This window comes from Terrapene carolina, unplaced genomic scaffold, assembly GCF_002925995.2.
Source record: "Terrapene carolina triunguis isolate 2854851 unplaced genomic scaffold, T_m_triunguis-2.0 Scaffold613, whole genome shotgun sequence".
Taxonomy (NCBI): domain Eukaryota; kingdom Metazoa; phylum Chordata; order Testudines; family Emydidae; genus Terrapene; species Terrapene triunguis.
Genome location: NW_020664964.1, coordinates 1,551,091 through 1,576,399, shown reverse-complemented (window position 1 = coordinate 1,576,399; position 25,309 = coordinate 1,551,091). Strand labels below are relative to the sequence as shown.

Sequence of the window (25,309 nt, the reverse complement as noted above, 5' to 3'; positions counted from 1 at the left end):
AAAGAGATTGCACTACAGTACTTGTCTGAGGTGAACTGAAAAATAGTGTTTCTTTTATCATTTTCACAATGCAAATATTTGTAATAAAAAAATAATAATATTAAGTGAGCAGCATACACTTTGTATTCTGTGTTGTAATTGAAATCAATATATCTGAAAATGTAGAAACACATCCAAAAATATTTAATAAATTTCAATTGGTATTCTATTGTTTAACAGTGTGATTAAAACTGTGATTAATCGTGATTAATTTTTTTAAAGAGCGATTAATTTTGAGTTAATCGTGAGTTAACTGCGATTGACAGCCCTATTACAAAGTAAAAGATAATCGAATTTTTCAGATCATCTCAGACAAGTACTGTAGTGCAATCTCTTTACCACGAAAGCGCAACTTATAAATGTAGAATTTTTTTTTACATAACTGCACTCAAAAACAAAACAATGTAAAACTTTAGAGCCTACAACTGCACTCAGTCCTACTTCTTGTTCAGCCAATCGCTAAAACAAACAAGTTTGTTTACATTTACGGGAGAAAATGCTGCCCTCTTATTTACAATGTCACCTGAAAGTGAGAACAGGTGTTTGCATGGCACTGTAGTAGCTGGCGTTGGAAGGTATTTACATGCCAGATATGCTAAACAGTTGTACGCCCTTTCATGCTTCAACTTGTAGATTGCACTACCTTCTCTATCTTTTTTACAGTGCAAATATTTGTAATAAAAATTAATAATTACGGCTGTCAATCGCATGTGTTACCTGTGATTAATTAACTCAAAACAGATTAACACTTTTTTTAAAATGAGCATTAATCGCACACCAGGATGCCATGCTCAGGGGGGCCCTTCTGCATGCCTCGAGGGCCAGGGTGCCCCTTCTCCCGCTACCCTGCTCCACTGGTGCTCTTGTCTCCCCTCCCCCCCACGGAGCCATCCCTGGCCAAGCTGCTTCGGACCAGGAGCCTGTCTCCTGTCTGTTGTGCAGAGCTGGGGAGCTGATGTTGGGGTGTCCGCCTCTCCCCCTCCCATGTACCCTGTTGCCGCTGAGCTGGAGTTGGACAACAGGGGAAGCCTGTCTGCTCCTGGCTCAGGAGTGAGTGTTGCTGACAGCAGTTGCTGCTGCCTAGAAAAGTGTTCAAGTTCCTGAGTGCTCTGCTTAAAGAGACAGTGCTCCCCACCCACACACTTCCCCCGCAGCACCAAAAATATTTAAATAAATGGTATTCTATTATTATTTAACAGTGCGATTAAAACTGCAATTAATTGTGATTTTTTTAATGTCGTGATTAATCTCGATTTTTTTAATCGTTTGACAACCCTAAAAAGAAGACATTTCCCACTTTTGTTATACCCACTAACAAGAAGGGCTGGAAAACCGAAGCCAGTTACTTTTCACCTCTTCTACATACTTTCTTTCAATAAATATTTAACAGCTACATTTTCCACATTATGGTTAGCAATAGATTGATTACCTTTCTATTTAAGCAACATGGTTGATCATTTATGGGAGCATACAAGGGAACTTAAACAGTTTCCTGACATTTGATGCCACATTTATTGCTTGTCTTTGTTCCACCTTTAGATAAAGGCATCAGTGTAGAAAAAGCACAGACAGGTGTGTAAACCATCTTAAAGTCAAAAGAGCACATGTTCCCCTCTGCTATCAGTGCAGAGGGTAGCCTAAGTGAGGTGTATGGGCCTCATGCTAGAGCCCTGTTTCTCAAACTTCTGAAAGCTGAGGCCCACTACAGGAAGCAAAGCCAAATGACTCCCATCCTATGCAACCCCACCATGCCTAGGTAAAGACCTAAACACCTTAATTTATACATCTTGTGTGTGCCCCTTCTCCCTATGCACATATAGCTCAGTACTTCTCAAAGTGCATGTTCATAATATATTACTTTTCCTTTCTGTCACGCTTTGATGAGCCGTAAAATAATTAACAACGTTGACATTTAAGGAATCATCATTGGCATATGAGTTAGCACCTACTGAAAATAACAGGGCAGCACACACATCAGAACTTTATTCAGGATCTCTGCACACTCAAGATGAGATCACTGCAGTGGTTACATTCCTGTTACGTTTTGGAGATTATATTCATAACCCTAAAAGTAGGCTTGGAAGGATAACTTTTTTTTAAATCAGTAACTGTTGATTTCACCATACACAAAATGACAAAAAATATTTACATCAATAATAATTGAAATTTACAGATAGGCAAAGTAAGAAAAATGAGCTTGAGAACTTAAGGATATTTAATTGTACAATTTATTTTTAATGGTTATAACGCTTTAACTTTTTGAATTTCAGTATCTACTATTGTCTGACCCACTCCCACCCCATAATTTCCCCATGACTGATAATGTAAATAAATAAAAATTTTAAAAATGCTTAAAAATCATTGATGCTCTCCATTAAAATACTAATAAAAAAGACCAAATTTGGTCAAGTCTACACAAGAGCTATAGGAAGAGGTAGCCAAGGGCAGACTCAGTCTGCTAAGCAACCCAGAGGGAGAGACATTATGTAGAACAGGGGGCCTTGTTGGTTCGGGGAAGGATTGCAGGCATGCCTGCTCAGAGGAAGGGGCAGAGTCAAACGATTGACAAGAGGAAGCCTGGGAAGAAGAGCTAGCCTGCCAATAGGGAGTGAGATGCTCTCCCCCGGGAGCCCTGGAGGGGGGAAAAGAAATTTTGGGGGTAGTTGGAAGCCACCCATAGAAAGGGCAGGACTGGTTGTGTGGGGATCCAGAAGAACCCAGGCCCGTCCATCCAATCCTATAAGGAGTTTGGCACTAAAGGAGGTAACTGGGTGGATAGGGGGCATTAGATATCTTTATGGAGAACTGATTGTTTAAATTCAGCGCCACACTAAACAGACACAAAGAAATAGGCAGGCAGCATCTCTTTGTGAGCCAATCATAGTGCAATATTAACTACTTGATTTTCCGACCTCCACCGTGTGTGTGTTCTGTGTTTTACACCGTGGAACTGCTTCAATTTCAGAGCTACAGGACACAACAATCGCATAAAGCTTTAATGTTTAACAAAAATAAGCCCCGAAAAAATACTCAGTGGATTGATAAATGGGTGTAAATCTGTAAAAATTGAACTCCTTTAATAAAAAACCTGGTAATTTATCAGTGAAAAATCAGTAAAAACTGAAAACACAGAAGACTACCTGTCTGTGACTTTTACAAAAAACAATGGGGGGGATGAGAGACCGAAAGGGGAAGGGAGGCTCAGAGCCGGGGGGGGGGGACACTCCCACCACGCGAGGCAGCTCGGAGCTGCAGGGCCAGTGGCTGGAAGTTGCGGGGGGGCCCCCCACCGCCCATGGTGGCTTGGAGCTGCAAGGCTGGCAGCTGGGAGCTGTGACTGAGAGCTGCCTTGCATGACCTCTGTGACATAATTTATCTTTACATATGATTACACAGCCTGTTAAATTATCCGAAAAACACTGAAGTAATAAATCCATACAATTCTCTCTTTTCACCTGTAAAGGCACATGTGTAATTAAATCTTATTAATATGAAAGACTTATTAATCTTATTAATTTAAAAAAACTTAAGACGCACATTTGTCTGATAACTGGAGAGAGACTGTGTAACAAACAGCTTACTGAAGGTAGAACAAATACATGCCTTAAAACCATAGGCTATGGTTATAATATTTATAGTTTAATAGAAGGCCTCTATTGAGACTTTTCTCCAATGTACTATTTCTGCAATAAACCAGACACTGTACACAGCCAATGCTTCTAAAACACAAACATATTTACTATATTTTTTGCTGCTGAGGAGCAAGAGTTATTACTGTAACTGAATTTGTCTTAAATTACTCTAGCATGGGAATAAAATTATAACAGACAGAATTCCTATTATCCCTACTGAAAGCAATAACCACTACACTGGCTGGAAGAAGGAATAGCTACAGAGAGAGCATTTCAGTTTTACTCACTTCTATTTTTCATAGTAAAAGTGTTCTCCTTCAGCCTTATAGAGTCCTCATCTTTGACTTCCACAGATGGAGTTGATTTTGCCTGTACTTTCCAGATTCTTATCAGACAATCCTGGGCACAGCTTGCTAAGAAAAGATCCCCGCCTGTTTAAAAAAATAACACATAGTAAAAATAAAAATGTTAAGTCACTTACCTTTTCATTCTGACTTATCAAGATTAACTTCTTCCTTTCTTATCACCCTTCACCACACCATACATATTTTATTTTTTCCCTCTGCAAACAGTATTATGAACACTATTGTTCCTTTTATTCCAATGTCAACTCATTCTAACATTTTAACACAACCAAGCAAATTAGAACACACTGACTCATGGGTCCTGCCTCACTTACATGGTAACAGCCATATCCTGGGCAGGGCCGGCTCCAGGCACCAGCTTACCAAGCAGGTTCTTGGGGTGGCCACTTCGGAGAGGGGCGGCACGTTCAGCTGTTCAGAGGCAATTCAGCGGACGGTCCCTCACTCCTGCTCGGAGCGAAGGACCTCCCGCCGAACTGCCGCCGCAGATCGCGATCGCAGCTTTGTTTTGTTTTGTTTTTTTGTTTGGCTGCTTGGGGCGGCCAAAACCCTGGAGCCGGCCCTGATCCTGGGATATACAATATTAAAACTTCAGCCTCACAGTTCACCAGTCCAGGAAACACTGGTTATTGACTTAGGGAGAAACCCCACAAGTTACTGTTCTGAGATGTGCTTCTCCCACCTGCACCCTTGATCTTTTCACCCTCCATGCTGCTTAGGAAGGATAAATCCCCAATCTTGAGTATCCATTTAAATTAATACATTTTAAGAAGTCCCTTCCTCCTGTTGCCTCTCCCCTACATTTTCTACAAAGTGAGTAACGTTTGTAATCAGTTATTCAAAGGCTGAATATGAGGAGTAGTGGAGTCTCCCACCAATTTGTGCTATTCTTACAAGGGGAGAAAGAGGAGGCAGGGAAGTTCCTAAAATTAATTTAATTTTTAAAAATAAACTGGGGCTGACTCACCGTTCTCAGGAACAAGAACCACAGGGATGGCAAGGGACAAGTTGCTGAGTCAAGCAAATTTGTTTGAGTTCAAATGCCACTAAGATTGACACATTAAAAACCAGGCAGGGCAAGACAAGGTGATGGATGCAGAGAAAACAATGGCTATAAAAGAGATTTGTATATTGGGCGGTTGAGAAATATACAAATGCAAACCAATCCCACTGCAATCAGAGTGCTGGAAATAACCACACCATTGTGGTACTAGCATAAAGACCTGCAAGGCATCCCTGTATTCTGGCTAACTGAGACAATTCAATTGCTGTATTACTTTGCATTATACTTTGTTTAGTCTGAGGAATGTTGTTCTGTAAAGTGACCCAGATAGATTATATTCAGAAGTGCCATCTAAAAACAGATCTACAGCAAATATTTCATAGAAGTATCAGAGAATATAAATATATCAGAGAATAGTGAATATTGGAGTAAAATGGCAGTGCTATGCTAAAATATTCCTCCACCTAACATCTAATCCATGCAAAGACATCAGCCTTCCACTGAACCAGGAACTGTGATCTAACAAATGAATGGGATTAAAAATGGAGATCAGATGGTTGGGTTTTTTCCCCCTTCCAATCTTCAACTCTCTGCCTCATTAAATGTTTTATTGGACTTTCATACTGACCACAGACTGCCCATTCAATGCCTCTTATCCAATCTTCATGGCCATGGAGTATTAGTGTTTTCTGAAACTAAAAAGAAATCATCATTACACCACAGAAGTCAGAACTTCAATATCCAATAGTCTTACATACCATACATATGCCTTTGGACAATTAACTCCTGCTCTTCAGATGTGCTGACCACCTGCAACTCCTATTAACTGGATGATCAGTACCTGAAGAATAAGGCCTTATTGTCCAATACCATGTTCTTGTATGGGCCCTTTTGATGAGGCCATAGCCAAGGAGTAACTTTAGCAGATCATCTCATCTCAGTTATTGTCCCACTATCTAAACAAGAAAGGTGGGCAAAAAATAGATGGGGTTTTTCCTCCCTACAAACGTTTTCTTTTCTTTTTAAAATCTTTTCGAAAAAAACTGCAAATACCGTAATCTCGGAGGTCAATCCTACACGTGACTTCAACGGGAATTTTGTCTGAGTGAAACAGCAGCAGGGCCATTAACCATAATTGTTTATATTTATTATGTTGATATGTACGCATACCCAATAAAAGGGATGACTACCTAGTCTTCGACATTCCTGTAATCATCTTCACCCACTAATCAACATTTCTTTGCTTTTCTGTTTTTACAATTCACAGCCTTAACATTACATAGATGTCTAGATAAAAAGCATTAAGTCACTGAAAAGACTTTTGAAAACACTCCGAATTGGAAAATTTTGTTCTTAACTATAAATTTGTCTATTCATAACAGGGAATCCAACAATCTGACTACTCACCTTTGGGGTATTTATACCCACCAGCACTCACAGAGGCAGCTTGCAGGTTAGATTTTTTTTAACACCTAAATGATTATTCTACAACAGGGCAGTAACTATAGCACAAGCCCAGGAGGTAACTTCCAACAGAGAAGAGAACCTATGAAATACTTGTCACTGTTACCGAGCTAGTTAAAGACTAACAGATTTATTTGGGCATAAGCTTTCGTGGGTAAAAAACTCACTTCTTCAGATGCATCTGTAACTTTCACTTCATGCATCTGAAGAAGTGAGGTTTTTTACCCACGAAAGCTTATGCCCAAATAAATCTGTTAGTCTTTAAGGAGCCACCGGACTCCTTGTTGTTTTTGTGGATACAGACAAACACGGCTACCCCCAATATAGAGCTAGTTGCATCTCTGTCCCCTTTCTGTGCCCCCTAAGATCTCAGGCCACCACTACCTCTTCTGGGGTGGAATTCTGCAATTCTCCCTCTTAGCCCATGCTCCTGGACTACAGTACGCAGCGTATCAACTGCATTTCCCAGCATGTTCAACTGGGTTCACCACCTGCAGTTCTTACCTTTGAGAGTCTGTGATCAGTGGTGAACAGAGTGAGCAGACAGCCTTCTTAAAACTAACATATTGCTTACTGACCAGTGGGAACAAAGCATTTCAAGAAAAAGGATTTTTAAAACAGTTAACATGCCGTTCTATCTTACCTAAAGCCCCCACCATCCTGTGATGGTAACCTGGGCAGACCTAGCTTCCTCGGGCACCCCAGATATTATAGATTATATCCTTCTCATGCCAGTGTTGGCACACGGAGTGGAAACTAGTTTCTTCCATCCCTCTTTATCATTAGCTGCTGTTTCCATCTGCTCTATGGTGTTGAGTTTGACTGTTCTGTCCTCCCAGCTAATGGTTCTTCTCAAGGTTTCCCTTGGAGTGAGGAAATGAGAGCACCCAATTGGTTACCACTTGACAGCTTCATGTGGGAGTCTGCATATTGGCAACCGGAGTACATGCCCCAAATATGTCCAACACTTCCTCATAATTCTACCTGCAGGTTGGTACTTTCTCTGACAACCTGCAGGTTGGTACTTTCTCCGATCTCTATGTTGGTAATAAAGTCTCACCATCGAATGCCCAGAAGCTTTTATAGCACTTATTTTAAAAAGACATCTAATTTTCTATATGATGTATTGGAAGCTCTTCAGCTGTCACAGCCATATGTTAGCACTGAGATGACATTTGAGCTGAAATTTTTCAGGTTTTGTCTGGTACTGTCTCTCTTCGATTTCCAAATGTTATTGAGTTTAGTGAATGTTGTGAATGCCCTTCCTATCCTTGACGTCACTTCTTTCTTGACATCTCCATTAGCTAGTATGGTGCTTGTGATGGGACACCTGCACCACACTGGTAGAGATGGGGTTAATAGAGACCTGGGGAGGCTACAGTGAGGAACAGCCAATCAGGGCCCACTGAGCCCATATAAAAGGGAGTTGCAGGGCAGAATAGTTCAGTTGCTGCTGGGAGCCCAGGGAGTAAGGACTGTGTCCCTGGAGGGCTGAGAGAACTATAAGCACCTTGGACAGAGCAGTGGCTGGCTCCTGGGACTGAGCAGCTGCGCTCCGAGATGAGGGTGAAGAAGGTGCTGGGGCCATGAGGAAGTGGCCCAGGGAAATAGTGCAGTATTGACAGAGGCTACAGGAGGACAACAGGAGGCTGCTATTTACAGGGTGCCTGGGTTGGGGCCTGGAGTGGTGGGAGGGCCCGGGTCACCCCCCCCCCTTTGCTCCTGGGGAAGTGGCTGGACTGTTGGACAGAGATACCTAACCCTGGAAGGGGAAAACACAGCTGATGACCTAGCCAGAGGGCTGAGTTGAAAAGAGGATGCTGAGGTTCTGGGAGCTGAGAGAGGCGCCGTAGGCGCGAGCAGAGACAGAATGCTGGTGTGCAAACTGTGGATGTGGGCATCAGCCTTGAGCTAATCCCCAGCATGACCAGGAGGAGGTGCCAGGCTGGCGATGAGGGCAGTACTCCCATGACAGTGCTGCCCAAGTAAAGGAACTGTTCTACTGCCTTGATGTTTTTGCCTTCTAATATTATGTTACCGCTTGACATCTGGACTTCAAGGATGTCTGTTTTGGTGTAACTGATTTTGATCCCTGCTTGGCCTGCTGTTTTTGCCAACATGTCTTTGTAGATTTTTGGAGTGTTGCTCCATAATGTAATATCACCAAAGTCTAGATCTTCTAGGCATTTGCCTTCTATGCATCCTATGCCAGTGTTTGTATTGCTAATATACTTCATTATCCAGTTTATAGCAATGTCAAATAACAGTGGAGACAGAACACAGCCCTGTTTCATGCCAATATCCACACTGAACCAGTCTATTTTCTGGTTGTTCAACTTTACAGAACACTTTGCATCGCTGTACATAGCCTTGATGTTAATGACTTTAGCTGGAATTCCATAAAATTGACCAACATTGCACAATGTATGCCCATGCAGGCTGTCAAATGCCTTTTGAAACTGATAATAAACAAGAGCCTGCCATTCAATACATTCTTCTATGATGGTTCTTAGTGTAAATATCTGATGTACACAGAATCTCTTGGGCCTCAATCCAGCCTGTTCTTTGATGGTAAAAGCTCTAACTTTCTCTGCAACACATTGATTTTCCATGCCCTCTTCTCCCAACATCTGAAGAATTTTATCATCCAATTCCTAATCCCCAAAGGATAGGATCAAATGACTCAGCTGATTCTACAAGTCAAGAACCTCAATGCTGTTACCAAAGCTGCGCTGCAGCTAGGACATTCCTGTGATAGAAGTACTATCCTCAGATGAGTCTCCCCCATGATTTGCTTATTCCACAGGAGGGCAAATATTGCTCTGAACTGGGAGCAAGTCGCAAGAGGCACTGGACTTTTAGAAGCATAGACTTCCCGATACCTGTAATTCCAGGTAAATGATACTCATACCCCATTCCAGAGATGACCATAGTCTCTGACAAATATAGATCCTGGGTGGTTCAGACAGGCCACCCTAGCAATTTTTATTCTATTGGAATGTCCATCAAGTGTTTGCCCTTAGACAGGCACCACTCCAGAGATCAAAACAGTAAATGAAGGGTTAAAGTTTCATTACATAGAGAACCAGGGCCATTACTCCAAACTGGCAGAAGGGATGCCTGCAGAGTCCCTGTGAGAAATCAAATTTACAAGAAAGAATTTTCCTATTCAGATTTTCAAAAGTTTTCAGTGACTTAATACATTTAATGTTAAACCATAATAGCTTGAGCCTGAGCATGGTTTTCACATTCAGCATCAAGTTCAGTGAGTTACAGTAATCCAGACCAGAGATGTCAAATGCATGAATCACTGTGGCCAGATCCTTGTCTGGAAGGAAGGGAAAATTTTCATGGCAAGTTGGAGGTGAAAGAAAGCATTTTTAAACACTGATACTTCATGTTGTTCTTTGAGGCTTCATACCACATTGACGAATGAATGCCTTCAGTGGAAAGCGGAGGCAACATCTACACTCGTTTTTCACTGCATTTCCCCTTTCCAACCATCACCATTTTGGTCTTGCCTGGATTTAGCTTGAGCCAGTTGCTTTTTATCTAAGTGCCGATTGCTTGTAGGCATTATCACAGTTTTGTGGTGGTAATTGCATCAGTTCAGGATGAGATATACAAGTGAGTTATTGTGTTGTTGGCAGCAAAACCCGATGGTGTCTCACTATCTCTTCAGTGGTCTCATGTAGCTATAAAACAAGTGAGGGGTTTTAGAGAGGACAACTCATCATTCTCTTAGCTCTGCTGGAAAGGTACAATCACAGCAATCTACTCCTGTTATGTCACATAGGCAGGTTAAGGTTAACAGCACCTTGTGGCCTACTATGTAAAAAGCTGCAAAGAGGTCCAACAGCATGAGTATGGAGATTTTGCCTGTGTTCATGGCTATAGAAAGTAGTCTTTTAGCATCGTTAGAGCGGTCTCTGTGCTGTGCTCTGGTCTGAACCCTGATTGTGAGGCATCCAGGATGTTGGCTGCTATCACATGTAGTTAGACTTTCATGATTAATACTTCTGATCTTTTCAAAATCCTTGAAGATCTTACCAGTAGGAAAAATGCTCTTGAAATACAGAGAGCTTGCTAAGATCCAAAGCTTTTTAGAAAGCTGTATCTAACTTCTGACCACCAAATGACATATGATCAAGGGGTGTTCTAGAGATGTCATCCTTATCCCAGAACTACAACAAGATGTGCTTTCTGGCCACTGTGGATCAGAGAAAAGACTATGAAGTGAATCCTGTGATATTACAAGAAAACATGTTATACAAAAAATAAAATAAAAATGTAGGAACATAGGAATTGCCATACTGGAGCAGACCCATGGTTCATCTAGACTAGCACCCTGTCTCATACAGTGGCCAGAACCAGATGCTTCAGGGGACTGCTTAAGAACCTCATAATAGGCAGATGTGGAATAATCTGTCCCTCATATAGGTCTCACCCTGATCTCTAATAGTTAGAGATTGGCTTAAGCTCAGAAGGTTTAATGGCATTTCCAAAATCTGTACTGTCACTGATTATGACAAATCTGGATATTCTTAATATCCGTATAAATATCCAATCACTTTTTGAATCTCATTATGTTCTTGGTCTCAATGACTTCCTGTGGCAATGAGTTCTAGTTTAATTACATACTGTGGAGGAAAATTTTTCACTGCATGTTTTGAATTTGCCAGCTTCTAATTTCATTGAATTTTGCCTTGTTACAGCTTTGAGACAAGGAAAACAGAAGCTCCCAATCTATCTTCTCTGTAATTTTATATATTTTTATCGTGTTCCCTCTTATTTGTCTCCTTTCTAAGGTAGATTGGGATTGTTTCTCTTCACGTGGGAATTTTACCAGCTTTTGATCATTCTTGTCATTCTTCACTGAATCCCCTTCAGTTCTTTAATACCCTTTTTGAAATTGAATGTCCAGTACTTCACGTAGTATTCTAAGTGAGGTTACACCACTGAGTTATATAAAGGAATTAGTGTTTTTAGTATTATTCTTCATCCCATTCCTAACGTCTTGTTAACTTTTTTGACTGCAGTTGCACACTGAGCAGAGATTTTCATTGAACTGTCTACAGTGATGACCCTGGTCCCTTTCTTCGGTTGATACAGTTAATTTGGAATCCTGTTAGGTACATGAGTAGTTATAATTTTCCCTCCAATGTGCATTACTTTGCATTTCACGACACTGAATATTATTTGCCATCATGTTGCTCATTCACCCAAATTGTTTAGGTCTCTCTGAAGAGTCTCATGGTCTTCTATGGTCCTGAATAACTTTAATAATTGTGAGTCATATGCAAATTTTGCTACCTATTAACCACTCTTTCCAGATCACTGTTTTAATATATTAAACACAGGACATAGTATGGAACCTTGAGGCACCCCGATGTTAAATTTTTTGCCATGATTAAAGTTGACTTACTCCTATTCTTTGCTTTGTCTCCTGTCCAGTTTTTGATAAAAAACAAAAACAGTACTTTGCCGCTCACCCATAACTGCCCTAACTTTTTCAGCAGCCTCTTCCCATGGACCTTATCAAAGGCCTTTTGGAGGACTAAATAAATTAAGCCAACGGTTCTCTTTTAGTCACTACTGACACACTCAGATAATTCTAAGAGATTCGTGAAATAACTTTTCTTTGTTGAATCCAAGCTCATTAAATATCTGGAAGATTTTGTTATTGTTTTTAAACTATCCATTCAACTGATTTGCCAGGTACAGACAGATAGCAAGACTTACAGAATTATCATTTTCCTGATCATCTATTGAGACTTTTTTAAACATAAATAAAACATTTGCTACTTTCCAATACTCTGGAAGAGTAACTGTTTAATGAAAAATTACCAATTTGTGTTACCAACTCAGTTACTTCATACTTAAGCTCTTTCAAATCTCTTGGCTGTACACCACCTGGGCCTGATGATTTACTGTATTTTACATTATCAGTATGCTCCAAATCCTCTTCTCCTGTCAACTCAGTCTGAGAGTACCTCACCTTTGTTACCAGAAAAGATTAGTTCTGGGGGTAGGAATCTCACCAATTTTCTCACTAATGAAGACTGATGGAAAGAAATCATGTAGCTGCTCAGCAATGGTTTCATCTTCTCAAATTGCTCAGTTTAGCCCTTGAAGACCCAGTGGACCCACCAATTCATTTGCAGGCTTCCTGCTTCCAATATTACTTAAAGAAGCTCATGTTTGTTTTTACACCTTTAGCTACTTACTTTTTGAATTTCATTTTGATCCTTCTAACTTTCCTCTTCTTAGTAACTGCTGTAATTTATACTCTTGTTCACTGGCTAAGCTAGGGTAAGAATTCCAAATTTTGAAGGATTTCAATTTGCAGCCTTTTGACTAACCTCATTTTATTTAAATCTTTTTTTCTAAAGATTAGTGTCACTTTTTAGTACTCTACCTGCTGTTTGAATGTTAAACCTAATCATACTATTATCACTATTTCAGCATAGTTTAGCTACCATCACTTCTTGAATTAGTTCTTGTGTGCTAATTAATAGCCTATGCCCTAGAACCAGTTGTTGAAAGAGGCAATCATTTGAAGTGTCAAGAAATGGTTTCTCTAAACTGTGTCCTGTTATGCCATTTGACCAGTTTCTATATGGATAGTTAAAGTCCACCTTATTGTTTTGTAAGATTTTCTCTCAGTTCTGAGTGCTCAATTTCCTTTGCTTGATATGGAAGCTGAAAGTAACACCTACTAATATATTTACATTTTTACAGTTTGGGATTTGTATCAATATAGATTCACTTGTGTTGTAGTCTCCATTCAGCATTTTTAAACTCATTAAATTCTATGGAATCACTAATATATAGCACTACTCACTCCTCAACATCTCTGGCCTTTTCTCTCTTTTTTGTATAGTTTGTAAGTAGATATTACAATAGCCGGCTGTTTTTGATCATTCCGCCACATTTCTGTGATACCTAATTTTGCTTTTAAAACTCTTGCCTTGGCACACAGACACTTCTCGCTTTTATTCTTGCCTACATGTCTGTTTTTATATAACTCCTTGATCCAAGACCAAGCTAATTTTGTGGAATGTACCTCTGTGTTGTTATCCTGTCTCTGCTCTAGTGTAGTTGTATTTTCACTCTACCCTTTATTGGATACACAGATACCATTGTACTACCCACATCTTTAACAATGTCTTTGTCCAACTTGTGCGCATTTCAGCTCCTGCCAGCTTTCCTCCCAGCTTTTATTTGAGCCATTTCTCCAAACTCATTTATTTTACATACCAACAGTCTGGTTCCATTTTGACTAAAAAGAACCTTATGCAAATTTTGAAATTTTTTAGATACTGTTGTCCAAATAAATTTGTTAGTCTCTAAGGTGCCACAAGGACGCCTCGTTGTTTTTGTTTTCCTTAAGTTTCTCTTGAGAGGCCTTGTTAAGAATGCTGATGCAGGAAGAGATATATAACTTTTCTTCCCTGGGAGCCACAATTCTGAATCAACACTATCTTTCAAAGATTCACAAAAAAAGAAACAGTAGTTTCCCCATGCTCTTTCATCCTACAAGGGATTTCTTGGTACAGTAGTCTTCAAGGATTTCACATCTGACCCCTCACTCTCAAAAACCTAGCTGATTTTAGGAATAAGTATATTCAGATTGCTCTCAGCATGAATTTTACGACTTGAAGCTGCAGAGATTTCACCTTGCTCAAGAGTATGACAACAATCCCTTTTTAGGGTTTATCTGAACTTTTCTTTATCAACCTGTCCTCCACCCTCCCACACACAAAACTTTATTTTTCTTATGATGAGAATCTGAGGGGGATGGTTCAACACCAAAGAGTCACTGTTGACTGGGAAGGGTGAAGGATCTTTCCTGGCTAGGGGAGGAGGCAGTGTCTGTAAACTCAATCTTCCACACCAAATTAACTTGAAAGGAGACAGGATGAGGCGTAACATTTTATTCAAATAAATATGTGCCCCTGAAAGAGAAAACATGGGAGTAAAGGGGAAACTATCTGCAGAGCTGGCAGTAGGTCAACGAACAGAAATAGAGAGGAGAGAGTAAGAGATGCTTTTAAAATACAGATCAAAAAGATGTTTGTTTTTTTAAATAAAGTATGTGAATTTAGGTCCAGACCACCATTCTTAAAATTAATTTGTGTTCACTATCAAGATGGGGACCACCCTCACTTTGTATAAAATGTCAAGCTCTTGAAACACAAAACAAAGAAAGGAAAGAGGAGGAACTGACCAGTAAGAACAAGTTTAAATGTCGCCAAATGTACTGAATTAGGTTTCTTCTAATGTACACTGGTAACACTGGGCCTGGTGGGCAGGAATTGATGACTGGACTACACCTGGATGAAAAAGGGAGCTGAAGGTAACAGTGGGTCTTAATGGAATGGGGGAGTGAGAAAAAGGACAAGCTATTGGTATAAAACCTTTAAAAATATTAAATTTACATTGAGTTTTAGAAAAAAATGACAAAATGTTACTCTGAAAAAAACTGTATTTGATTGCATCTCATTAATTACCTAAAGTTACAAGATACAGACAAATACTTTTAAGAAGGAACATACAGGTTCGACTGGGTGTTCATAGATTCTCAAGCTTTTTGGATGGAGGAGGGGCATGCACGGGCGGTGGGGGACTTATTTTAAACCCTGCAACTTTGCACTTAAACAAATGCAAGAAAATTGGTTATGCTTCAAGAAACCTTGAAACTGTGTATTAGTAATAATGTCCACTCTATGAGGGCCCAAAAACAGAAACAGTGGATATGCCCCAGAATGTAATCCAACATTCACAAGTAGGTTCTGAACCTTTTCTTTATTGCCTTGGCCATGTCATTTCATGACTGTAAGGAGTGTAGTGTGGCTTATTACCAATGGTGTCAATTTGGATAGGGTATGAGCCAAGTTTCTGAACTTTAGCTGCAATGGACCTCTTTAGCCCTTACACTGAGCAGCTAACCCAACCAGCATACAACACACCCCAAAATTTTCAAGCGGGTATTGCTTCAGGATTTTACCATGTGAGATCTGAAATCAGGGATCCTCCCCAGCTCCAGAAGAACTGAGTTTAAAGTATCTTCAAATACAGACTCTGAAGATGTAAATATCTTAGAAGAGGCTTGATTTTTCAAAGACCAATTGATCGGCACTTTCTGAAAATCAAGTACCTTTCAGGTATCTTAAGTTGGGCACCCAAAAATTGAGACACAAAATAAAATCACTTTTGAAATTCTTGGCCACAATGCAGCAGCATCACCAACAAAAAATTAGCATTCTAGCCACAGCTTTCCGAAATCCTTCATTCTGTGTGTATATAAACACTAGCAAATTCAGACCCAGAATTCACCCCAGTAGAGCTGCCCAAAGGGTGAATTATAGGTCTGAATTTACTGTAAACAAGGCCTCAGACTGTAAGTTGTGTATATCAGAGAAATATTTTTTATTTAGTCTCTAATGTCTATCACAAAAGATATATAAAAAATCATCACCACATGTTTGGGAGACCTTGCCAGAATGACTTGTCAATGGAAGAAATTAAAAAAAAGTTTCCAAAAGCCAGAGGGACACAAACATTTTTAAGTTTTGATAGGAGCTAAAAATTCAGATACACTATTAGAGCTCCATCCCATATCCTCATTTGAATACTTTTGATAGTTAACTATATGAAAAATTAAAAGTTTCCATGTTCCAAATGACACACACTACTTTTCACACATACTGAACACAAGTCACAACTTACTGGATATCAAGTGCTTCAAAGGTTCTTTTGAACTTTCAGAAGCACTCAGAAGGCACAGAAGGCAATTTTAATGGGAAATGCCTAATTCCAAAAAGAGTAATAATGTAATTTCAATTAGACTACGATATTTACATTTTCAATTGAGGACGTTATTTTCAAATGATATACTAAATGCTTGGATACTCCTTAAGGAAAGAGATGCATAATTACTTTATTTCAATGGTTGGACTGAGGTAGGTTTTCTTTTCATAGAGAGAAATATTTAAAAAACCCTGAGATTTCTGTGTGTGAAACTGACATATCTGTATTTCATGATTACCTAAGAAATCATAGAAATGTAGGGCTGGAAGGGACCTCAAGAGGTCATCTTAGCCCATCCCCCCTGTGCAAAGGCAGGACCTTAAACCATCCCTTAGAGGTGTTTGTCCAACCTGTCCTTAAAAACCTCCAATTATAGGGTTTCCACAGCCTTCCTTGGTAACCCATTCCAGTGCTTACCTATCCTTAAAGTAAGAAGCTTTTTCCTAATATCTAATCTAAATCTCCTTTGCTCTATATATTAAGCCCATTATACTTCTTCTCCAAGTCCACTGAAGGTAGGACAACTGATCTCCATGCTCTTTATAACAGCCCTCAACATATTTGAAGAGTGTTATCAGATCCTCCCTCAGTCTCTTCTCAAGACTAAACATGCCCCCCCCCCTTTTTTTTAACCTTTCCTCAGAGGTCAGACTTTCTAAGTCTTTTTTCATTTTTTATGGTCACCTCTGGACTCTCTCGAATTTGTTCACATCTTTCCTTAAAGTATGGCACCCAGAACTGGCAACAATACTCCAACTGAGACCTCACCACTGCCAAGTAAAGTGGAACAATTACCTTCTGTGTCTTACATATGACACTTCCGCTAATAAACCTCAGAATGACATTAGCTTTTTTTGCAACTGCACCACACTTTTGGCTCATGTTCAGTTTCTCGTCCACTATAATCACCAGATGCTTTTCAGCAGTACTACCCACCTGGCCAGTTATTCTACATTTTTAGTTGTATGTTGGATTTTTTTAAGTGTAATACTTTGCAATTGTCTTTATTGAATTTCATCTTGTTGATTTCAGACCATTCTGAAATTTACAGAAGTCCTTCTGAATTCTAATCCTGTTCTCCAAAATGCATGCAACCTCTCCCAGCTTGGTGCCATCAGCAAATTTTGTAAGTATACTCTCCACTCCATTTTTCAAGTCATTAATGAAAATATTGACTAGCATCAGACCAAGACAGACCCCTGCAGAAACCCACTAAATAAGTCCTCCCGCTTTCACAGAGAACCATTAATAAAACTTTTTATTTAGCATGGTTTTCCAACCAGTTGTGCCCCCACCTTACAGTAAGTTCCCCTAGACCACATTTCCCTAGTTTGTTTATGAGAATGCCATATTAGACTGTGTAATTATTATTATTATAAAAGATTCACTAAAATCAAGATACCACATCTATCATTTCTCTCCTATCCACTAGGACAGTAACCTGTCAAAGAAGGAAATTAGGTTGGTATGGCATGATTTGTTCCCGAAAAATCCATGTTGTCTATTCCTTATCACCCTGTTATCATCCTCTAAGTGCTTATAAATGGTCTAATAATTTGTTCCACTGTCTTTCCAGGAATCTAAGCTAGATTCATGTCTCTGTTCCCCTTTTTAAATATAGGTGCTATGTTTGTCCTTCTCCCGTCCTCTGGGACCTCACCCATCCTCCATGAGTTATTGAAGATAATTGTTAAAAGTTCTGAGAATTGTTTCAACTAGTTCTTTAAGTACTCTAGGGTGAATTTCATCAGGCCTTATACTTTTCCCCCCTATTCTGGATTGTGTTACTTGCCCCTTGTTGTTAGTTGTGATCAGATGCTTAGCACATTTAATACTAACTGTTTTAGTTAAGACAGAACCAAAATAGGCATTAAACACCTCAGCCTTCTTGGTGTCATCCATTATTAGCTATGCAGGAAAACTAAATACCTGAAACAGAATTTAAATAAAGCTGTTATTATGTGATGGCTATCTAGGGAGAGATAACAGTTATAGAAGAAGCCAAAAAGAATAGCAGCACACATCAAAAGAAATGAAGCAGAAAAGAATGAGTATTTTACTTCAAGACAGGATATGAAGCAATAATTACCTGCCCATTCTGTTGAATATACAAATTAATTTTGCAGTCATCGCCACCACAAGCTAATATTGGTACTGCAAAAAAAGAAAAAAAATTAAGCTTTTGTAATTAAATCTTGTAACTTTAGCATTCTGTGATCTTTATTAAAAGAAAAAACGGGCACAAGATGAAACCATAAATATAACTGAATAATATAATGGATATTATGTCACATTCTAACTCAGCCACTTTGTGCTCTTTATGCAAGATGAGTAAGAACTTCAAAGTAGTAAAATTCTTATTTAAAAGCATCTAAAATGGAAGTTCTTGTAGATATATAGTATCTGCTACAAATATTGGGAGGCTGAAGGGCAAGTACCTCTAATTTAGGTCTCCAATGTACCTCTATTAAGTCCAGTTATGACAGATATGGCAATTTCCTGCAATATCTTTGGGAGATCTTACACACTATAAATAATGGCCATACTGGGTCAGACCAATGGTCCATTTAGTCCAGTATGCTATCTTCTGACAGTGACCAGTAGCAGATGCTTCAGAAGGAGTGAACAGAACAGGACACTTTTATCGAGAGATCCACCCTATCATCCAGTCCCAGCTTCTAGCAGTCTGATGTTTACAAACACGCCAAGCATGGAGCTGCGTCCCTGACAATCTTGGCTAATAGCCATCGATGGCCCTATCCTCCATGAACTTATCTAATTTTTTTTTAACCCAGTCATACTTAAGGTATTAAGTTTACATATCATTATAGACTAGGGATTGTATGTAATTCCATAAGTGAGGGGATCACAGTCATCCAAGAACAAAGAGCAGTAAGGGGTGATTCGGCAAATCCACTCAGGTTGTAACACTTCCAGAGAAGTACCACTACCTGGAGAGTGGCATACTGGTTCAATCTGGATTCTCCAGAGACCAACAGACAAGCAAAGAAATTGCATAACCTGACTCAGGAACTTCTTTCTGATCCAGAAAACTGACAGGTCCTTCTGTCCAAAGGGGGCCCCAATCCTTAGGGAAGACCTGGAAAGACTAACACCAGCACCAGACCCCAAGGTTGGGGGAGGGGTGACCAACTGGTCATTTTAGCATGTGTGTAAGTTCTTATTGTTTTTAATACATTTCCTCTGTAATGCTTTCACCAAATGTGCTTATTTAGAAAGAGCTGTGTGGTAAATTATAACTGTGCATAATTACGCTGTTTATAGCCTCTAAGGAGAAAGCAAAGCACAGATGCTGGCCTGTCTAGGCTAATGTTACTCAAATGTGGCCACCAGGGGGTTTTCAAGTGGCCACGACAGCCTCCTGGGAGGCAATGGGGAGGGGGAACATCAGCCCCTCCCACTCCCTCCTTGTTGCTCCTGGATGTGCCGCCCTGCACTGCCTCTGGAGGGAGATGGGGCACAACGCTGCAGGAGCAAGGTGAGTTCTTGACCCACCTCGGGGGGAGGCGTTTTGGGCGGCAGGCTCTAGCAGCGGGACTTCAGGAGCTTGGCCATGAGGCCCCGGGCTCTGACCACAGGGCAGTGGGTACTCACCTCCTTCCCCTTCCCCCCCCCTCTGGTCACAAGGCCTTGGCCGCCAGCTGTGGGGCTTCAGCCTCCGGCCCCTGGTTCCAGCTGTGTGGCAGCAGGTGCTGGCCCCTGGCTCCAGTCCCAAGCTCCAGCCACGCAGTGGCAGGCGCCGATCCACAGCTCCGGCTACACGGCCCCAGCCCTTGGCGCTGATCCCCTGCCCCAGCTGCATGGCAGCAGGCGCCGACCCTCAGCTCTGTTCCTGGGCTCCAGCCACGCAGTGGTGGGAGCTGGCCCTGGGTGCCAACCCCTGGCCCTGGCCGCAAAGCAGCAAGTGCTGGCTCCAGTCACACAGCGCAGGCGCTGATTCCTGGCTCCAGCCATGCAGCCCTGGGCTCTGGCACCTAGCACTGTGCTCTGGCTGTGCAGCAGAAGGCACTGGCCCCGGGTGCTGACCCACAGCTCTGGCTGCATGGCAGCAGGCTCCGATCCCTGGCTCCAGCCATGCAGTTCCTGTCCCCAGTACCAGGCTCTGGCTGCAGGCACTGAGCCCCGGCCCTGGCCACATGACAGCAGACACCAGGCCCTGGCGCTGGCCACGCGACAGTGGGACTCATCATCCATCCCCATCGCCCCTGGCCCCCACTGCTTCCCACAGCCTTGCATCCATCCCACCATCGCCTCTGGCCCCTGATGCCTGCCCCTTCAACCTTCCCCCCCTCGCTTAATGGGTCCTAGGGTTTGCTGAGAAAAGTGATATTTACAAATATGCAAGTATCACTTTTCACAGCAGACTTACTAGCTATCTGTGAAAAGTGATACTTATATATTTGTTAATATCACTTATCACTTTTCATAGCCTCCCAGATAGCTACTAAGTGTGCTGTGATATTAACAAATATACAAATATCACTCCCGAAGGGGGAGGCAGCATTATTTTTATTACTGAGTCTGCCAAAAAACCCTACAAATATAAATTACAATGATTTGGATGTGTATCTGTGCATATTTAATTGTTTTTCCTAAAGTTAGGTCTAGACAGTATTTGGTCCTGCCTTGAGGGCTGGGGACTGGACTCGATGACCTCTCGAGGTCCCTTCCAGTCCTAGAATCTATGAAACATATCAGAATAGCAGATAAAAAAGGGGGGGGGAATTGGGAATTTCATAAATTCCTTGGCATACAGTCAAGAGATTTTGTTTTACTGGAAAATACACAGTTATGGATTAAGAAACTAATTACTACAATGGATGACAATCTGGCTACAAAACAGAAAATGGGCATTGGAATAAGTGGTCAGTTTTCGTCATGCCAATAAGTTAAATATAACCTGTAAAACTTTTTCAAGTTTGTTCATTTTTTCAGCTTGAGATTCAAGATCATGAAGAGCCACTCCTAATTTATTTGTCAGAACCCAAGTGACTAGGATTGGTGAACCAATAGTTTGATCCATTATGGCAGTTCTTATATTAGTATGGGGTGATTAGGCTGCATGGCAAAAGGGCTTGCCGAGATCTGTAAGCACTTGAGGGGAGTTGTTCTGCAGTCTTAGGGATCCACAGGATAACAACTCTCCCGCAAATTCTCAAGGTCCAGGAGACCAGCTCAGAGCAACTCTTTGCTCATAGGTCAACCGGTGAAGCATTGAATCATATAATTTGCTCTTCTGTAACAGTTTTTTTTTAATTAAGAGTTTTCTGTTGTCTTCTCATAGATGACTTACCCTGCAGAGAATGTTCCAGTATCACTTCTCTAACAAAGCAATTGATGCAAGATTAGTTATGGTTATGAAAAAGTTCATCAAAAATGAACATCAAGAAACTTTCAAAATAATTCCAAAATCTATATAAATCAGTTTCAACTGCCACACGTCAGATGATTTCTTTGCTGGAGAGTTCAAAGAAATTATACTCAACAAAAGAATTCAAGAGTAAATTTTAAATGCCTCTAACTCAAGTTAGCTAGCTGATTACTTGTAATTTTTCAGAAACGTCATTCTGCATGCAAAGAGTACGTACTATAAAATTTGGGCAAGATGCAGATGTCAGCACAGCTTTGGCATGAAGGCACCATAATGGCTCCATAGATTTATCAAAGACATCTTGTCCTCTAAAGTTTTAAATTCTTAGTCATCTCAGTTTGTCACATTAACTGTTTCTGGCAAAAAGATCAGCAGTGAGACTTAATGATGACATTTAAGTTACCTGTAGGTTTCAGAGTTAACCTTCATATAAAAAGGAGCAATCCAAGCCTCTGTGGTATTGTTTCAGATTCAAGTAGATAACACAACTAACTGCACCAGTCTATATGCTATTCAAGTTTTCAAGGTTTCCTCAACCACCAACATAGTGAGAATTTCCTTTTTTTTTTTAATAATAAGACGTTGGATCATAATGATAGATTTTGAACCTTAATCATTGCAGCACAGACCAAACCATTTATAACTAGTATTCAAAAAATAACAAATTACCGGTAATAATTTTTCATTATTGCATGCCTGAGTTTTTGATATAGTCTAGAGGCAAGTCCGTTTTCACATTTCTATACCCACCAAAAAAAAACAAAAAACAAAAAAATGAAGCATTTATTTATCCACTGGTTTTAAAAATAATAGACTTGTCCCCTTTTTAGAATTTTTGGGATATTTTAAAATGCTTATATCTTAATTAACAGATTTATATGAAAATTCATTCTTTACCTTTTGAGGAAGTTCTTTAAGCTGTGGAAGATATGCTATATAATTTCCACATAACAATGATGTTTCCCTGCTTTAAATACAAACTTAAACTCAGCCTTAACTATGGAAACAAAAGGGTACCTTTATAATAAAGCAAAATGTTTAATATCCAGTTATTTACATTTCAAGATTAAGCCTTACATGGAATATCACCTTTAGAAAGAGCTGATTTTAAGACTGAGCACAGTAAATTCTGAGTTTCATTTTTAAACTACTATTACAAGTTTGCAAGCTTTATTTTAAATCTTGAAGTGTGAATCATTACTTCTCATTTATATACACAGGGCTATACTGATATATTCCTCTAGGGTACTCAAAGAGAATTTCTAATAAGTACACCACCATAATAAACAAAGAACTAACCTATTGCTTCACAGCATGAATTTTAAGACAGCTGTGACTGACTAATATGCAGCACAGACCCTTTATTATTTCTAACAGTAATTCAGACTACAGGTCACAAGAATTTATTGTCATTTTCCACCCTTGTAAACTTAATGTCAACAACCACCTACTCACATATCTAAGGAAAAAATATCTATTGAGTTAAAATTATTCAGAGTGAAAATGGAAATACTGCTTTTCATATTGCACTGCCTTCAGGGTATGACAGCATTTTCAAACTGCACAATGTATTTTTGTATATAGTTCTAGAAGATTTGAAAACTTCATAAACCAAACAAATTGACTTGTCTGCTCTGAAGGAATTACAGTAAAAAAAACTGTCAGAGTTAAATAACGCATAACTAGACAGCTATGAATATGCCTATATTTGTCTCATTAAATGTGTCATATATAGGGCCCTACCAATTTCACAGCTGTAAAAAATGTGTCATGGACCATGAAATAAGCCCTGCCCCATGAAATCTGATCTCCCCAAAATCAGCCAGGCTGAGGAGGGACAGGACTTGTCCTTCCCCTGCATGACTGTTAAGGGGAGAGGTCAGACCCACCTCCACAGGCAGCACAGAAGAGGGTGGTACACCCTCTGCAGAAGCCCCAGAGCTGGGCTCTAGACTGCGGCTCCCCGCGGCTCCAGCCTGGGCTCAGGGTGTCCTAGTTCCGGGGCTTCCGCCCCCACCAGCGCACTGTTCCTGCCGGGGCTCAGGGCCTCCAAGCTCTGGGGCTTCCACTCCCTCTCCCCCATGGCTCCTGCCCAGGCTGCTGCTCTCCCTCCCTCCTCAGCTCCTGCCTGGGCTAGTCGTGCCCAGGCACCAGCTGGGACTCAGGGCTTCCACCCCCTCCGGCTCCTGCTCGGGTTCAGGGACCTGGGCTGGGGGCTGCCACTACCCGCAGCTCCTGCCCAGCTCAGGGCTGCTCCCCGTGGCTCCTGCCTGGGCTCAGGACACCCAAGTTCCGGGGCTGCCACACTCCCACCCCGTGGTTCCTGCCAGGACTGGGGGCAGCCGGTCTCCAGCGGGGACTCAGGGCTTCCACCCCCAGTGGCTCCTGCCCAGGCTCAGGGCTGCTGCCTCCCCGCCCCCCCAAGCTCCTGCCCGAGCTCGGGACACCGATTTCCAGGGCTGCTGCTCCCTTCTCTCCCTCCACACTTCCCCCCCCCATGGCTCCTGCCAGGGCTAGGGGCACCCAGGCTTCAGCCAGAACTCGGGGCTGCCACCCCCCGCAGCTCCTGCCCGGGCTTGGGGAGGCCACACACACCCCCGCCCCAGGGCTCCAGCCGGAGCTCGGTGTGCACAGACTCAGGGCTGCGGTTCCCGAGGGCTCCTGCCTGGGCTCCGGGCCGCCCAAGTTTGGGGCTTCTGCTCCCCTTCCCCCCTCCTCCGGCTCCTGCTGGTGCTCGGGACTTCCACCCGTGGCTCCTGCCAGAGCTAGGGCACCCATTTTTCAAACTGTCCGGGGCCCCTGGGCACAGGTCCCATGCATTAATCCACTACTGACCCTGACTAGCAGCTAGGAGCCCCCAGCTGGGGCACTCCCAGCAACACTGGGGAAATTGGACCTACCTCTACCTCCGGGAGCCTCCTCCAGCTGCAGGAAACGCCACAGAAGTGAGTATGACAATCCTGCAACCCCCGTACAACAGCTTTAGGACCACCACCCCACAATACCCTTTTGGATCAGGACCCCCATAGTTACAACACCGTGAAATTTAAGATGGAAACATCTGAAATCATTAAATTGACCAATTTTAAGACCCTGTGGCTGTGAAATTAACCAAAGTAAACCATGAATTTGGTAGGGACCTATTCATACATGTTCTGTGCTGTGCTAGGCACTGTTGGATTGCTGTCTTAATGCAGCAGTTATACAGTGTATGCCTAACCATGCCCTGAGGCAGTTCTTTACATGCATGGACAGAAGGTAGTTTATACCTTATTCACCTGAGGAAAGAATATCTGCTGGCAGCTTCTTCTCACAATGCAAAATGGCTGACATTTTAATTATCTTATCAAAGAATCTCTTCCCCACTGAACATTCAGGGCAATTTTGGGAGGGCCTCTCTCTCTTGCTTATTTTCCTAGTATTTCAGAAACACCTGCATTCATACTAACAACACACTCACTACTTCTATTAAATACTGGGAGTTGCTCAGATACTTTATATGTCCCCCATTACTGTAATATGGTTATTTACCTTGTCTAGTAACTGGAGCTCTTCAAGATGCGTGCTTCCTATATGTATTCCACTCAAGGTACACATGTGC

At 41.3% G+C, this 25,309-nt stretch overlaps 1 protein-coding gene across 2 annotated transcripts in view; it reads right to left on the bottom strand.

Annotated features, from left to right (window-relative positions):
- The window catches only part of ELP2 (elongator acetyltransferase complex subunit 2), a 120,451-nt gene that overhangs the window by 64,796 nt on the left and 30,346 nt on the right, over positions 1-25,309 (bottom strand). For both annotated transcript variants that reach the window (XM_026659236.1, XM_026659237.2), the window contains exons 6-8: positions 18,406-18,470; positions 5,668-5,734; positions 3,959-4,102 (exon numbers count right to left, since the gene is read on the bottom strand). In XM_026659236.1, the coding sequence (XP_026515021.1) occupies positions 3,959-4,102; positions 5,668-5,734; positions 18,406-18,470 (276 nt within the window). The remainder of the gene's footprint in view (positions 1-3,958; positions 4,103-5,667; positions 5,735-18,405; positions 18,471-25,309) is intronic.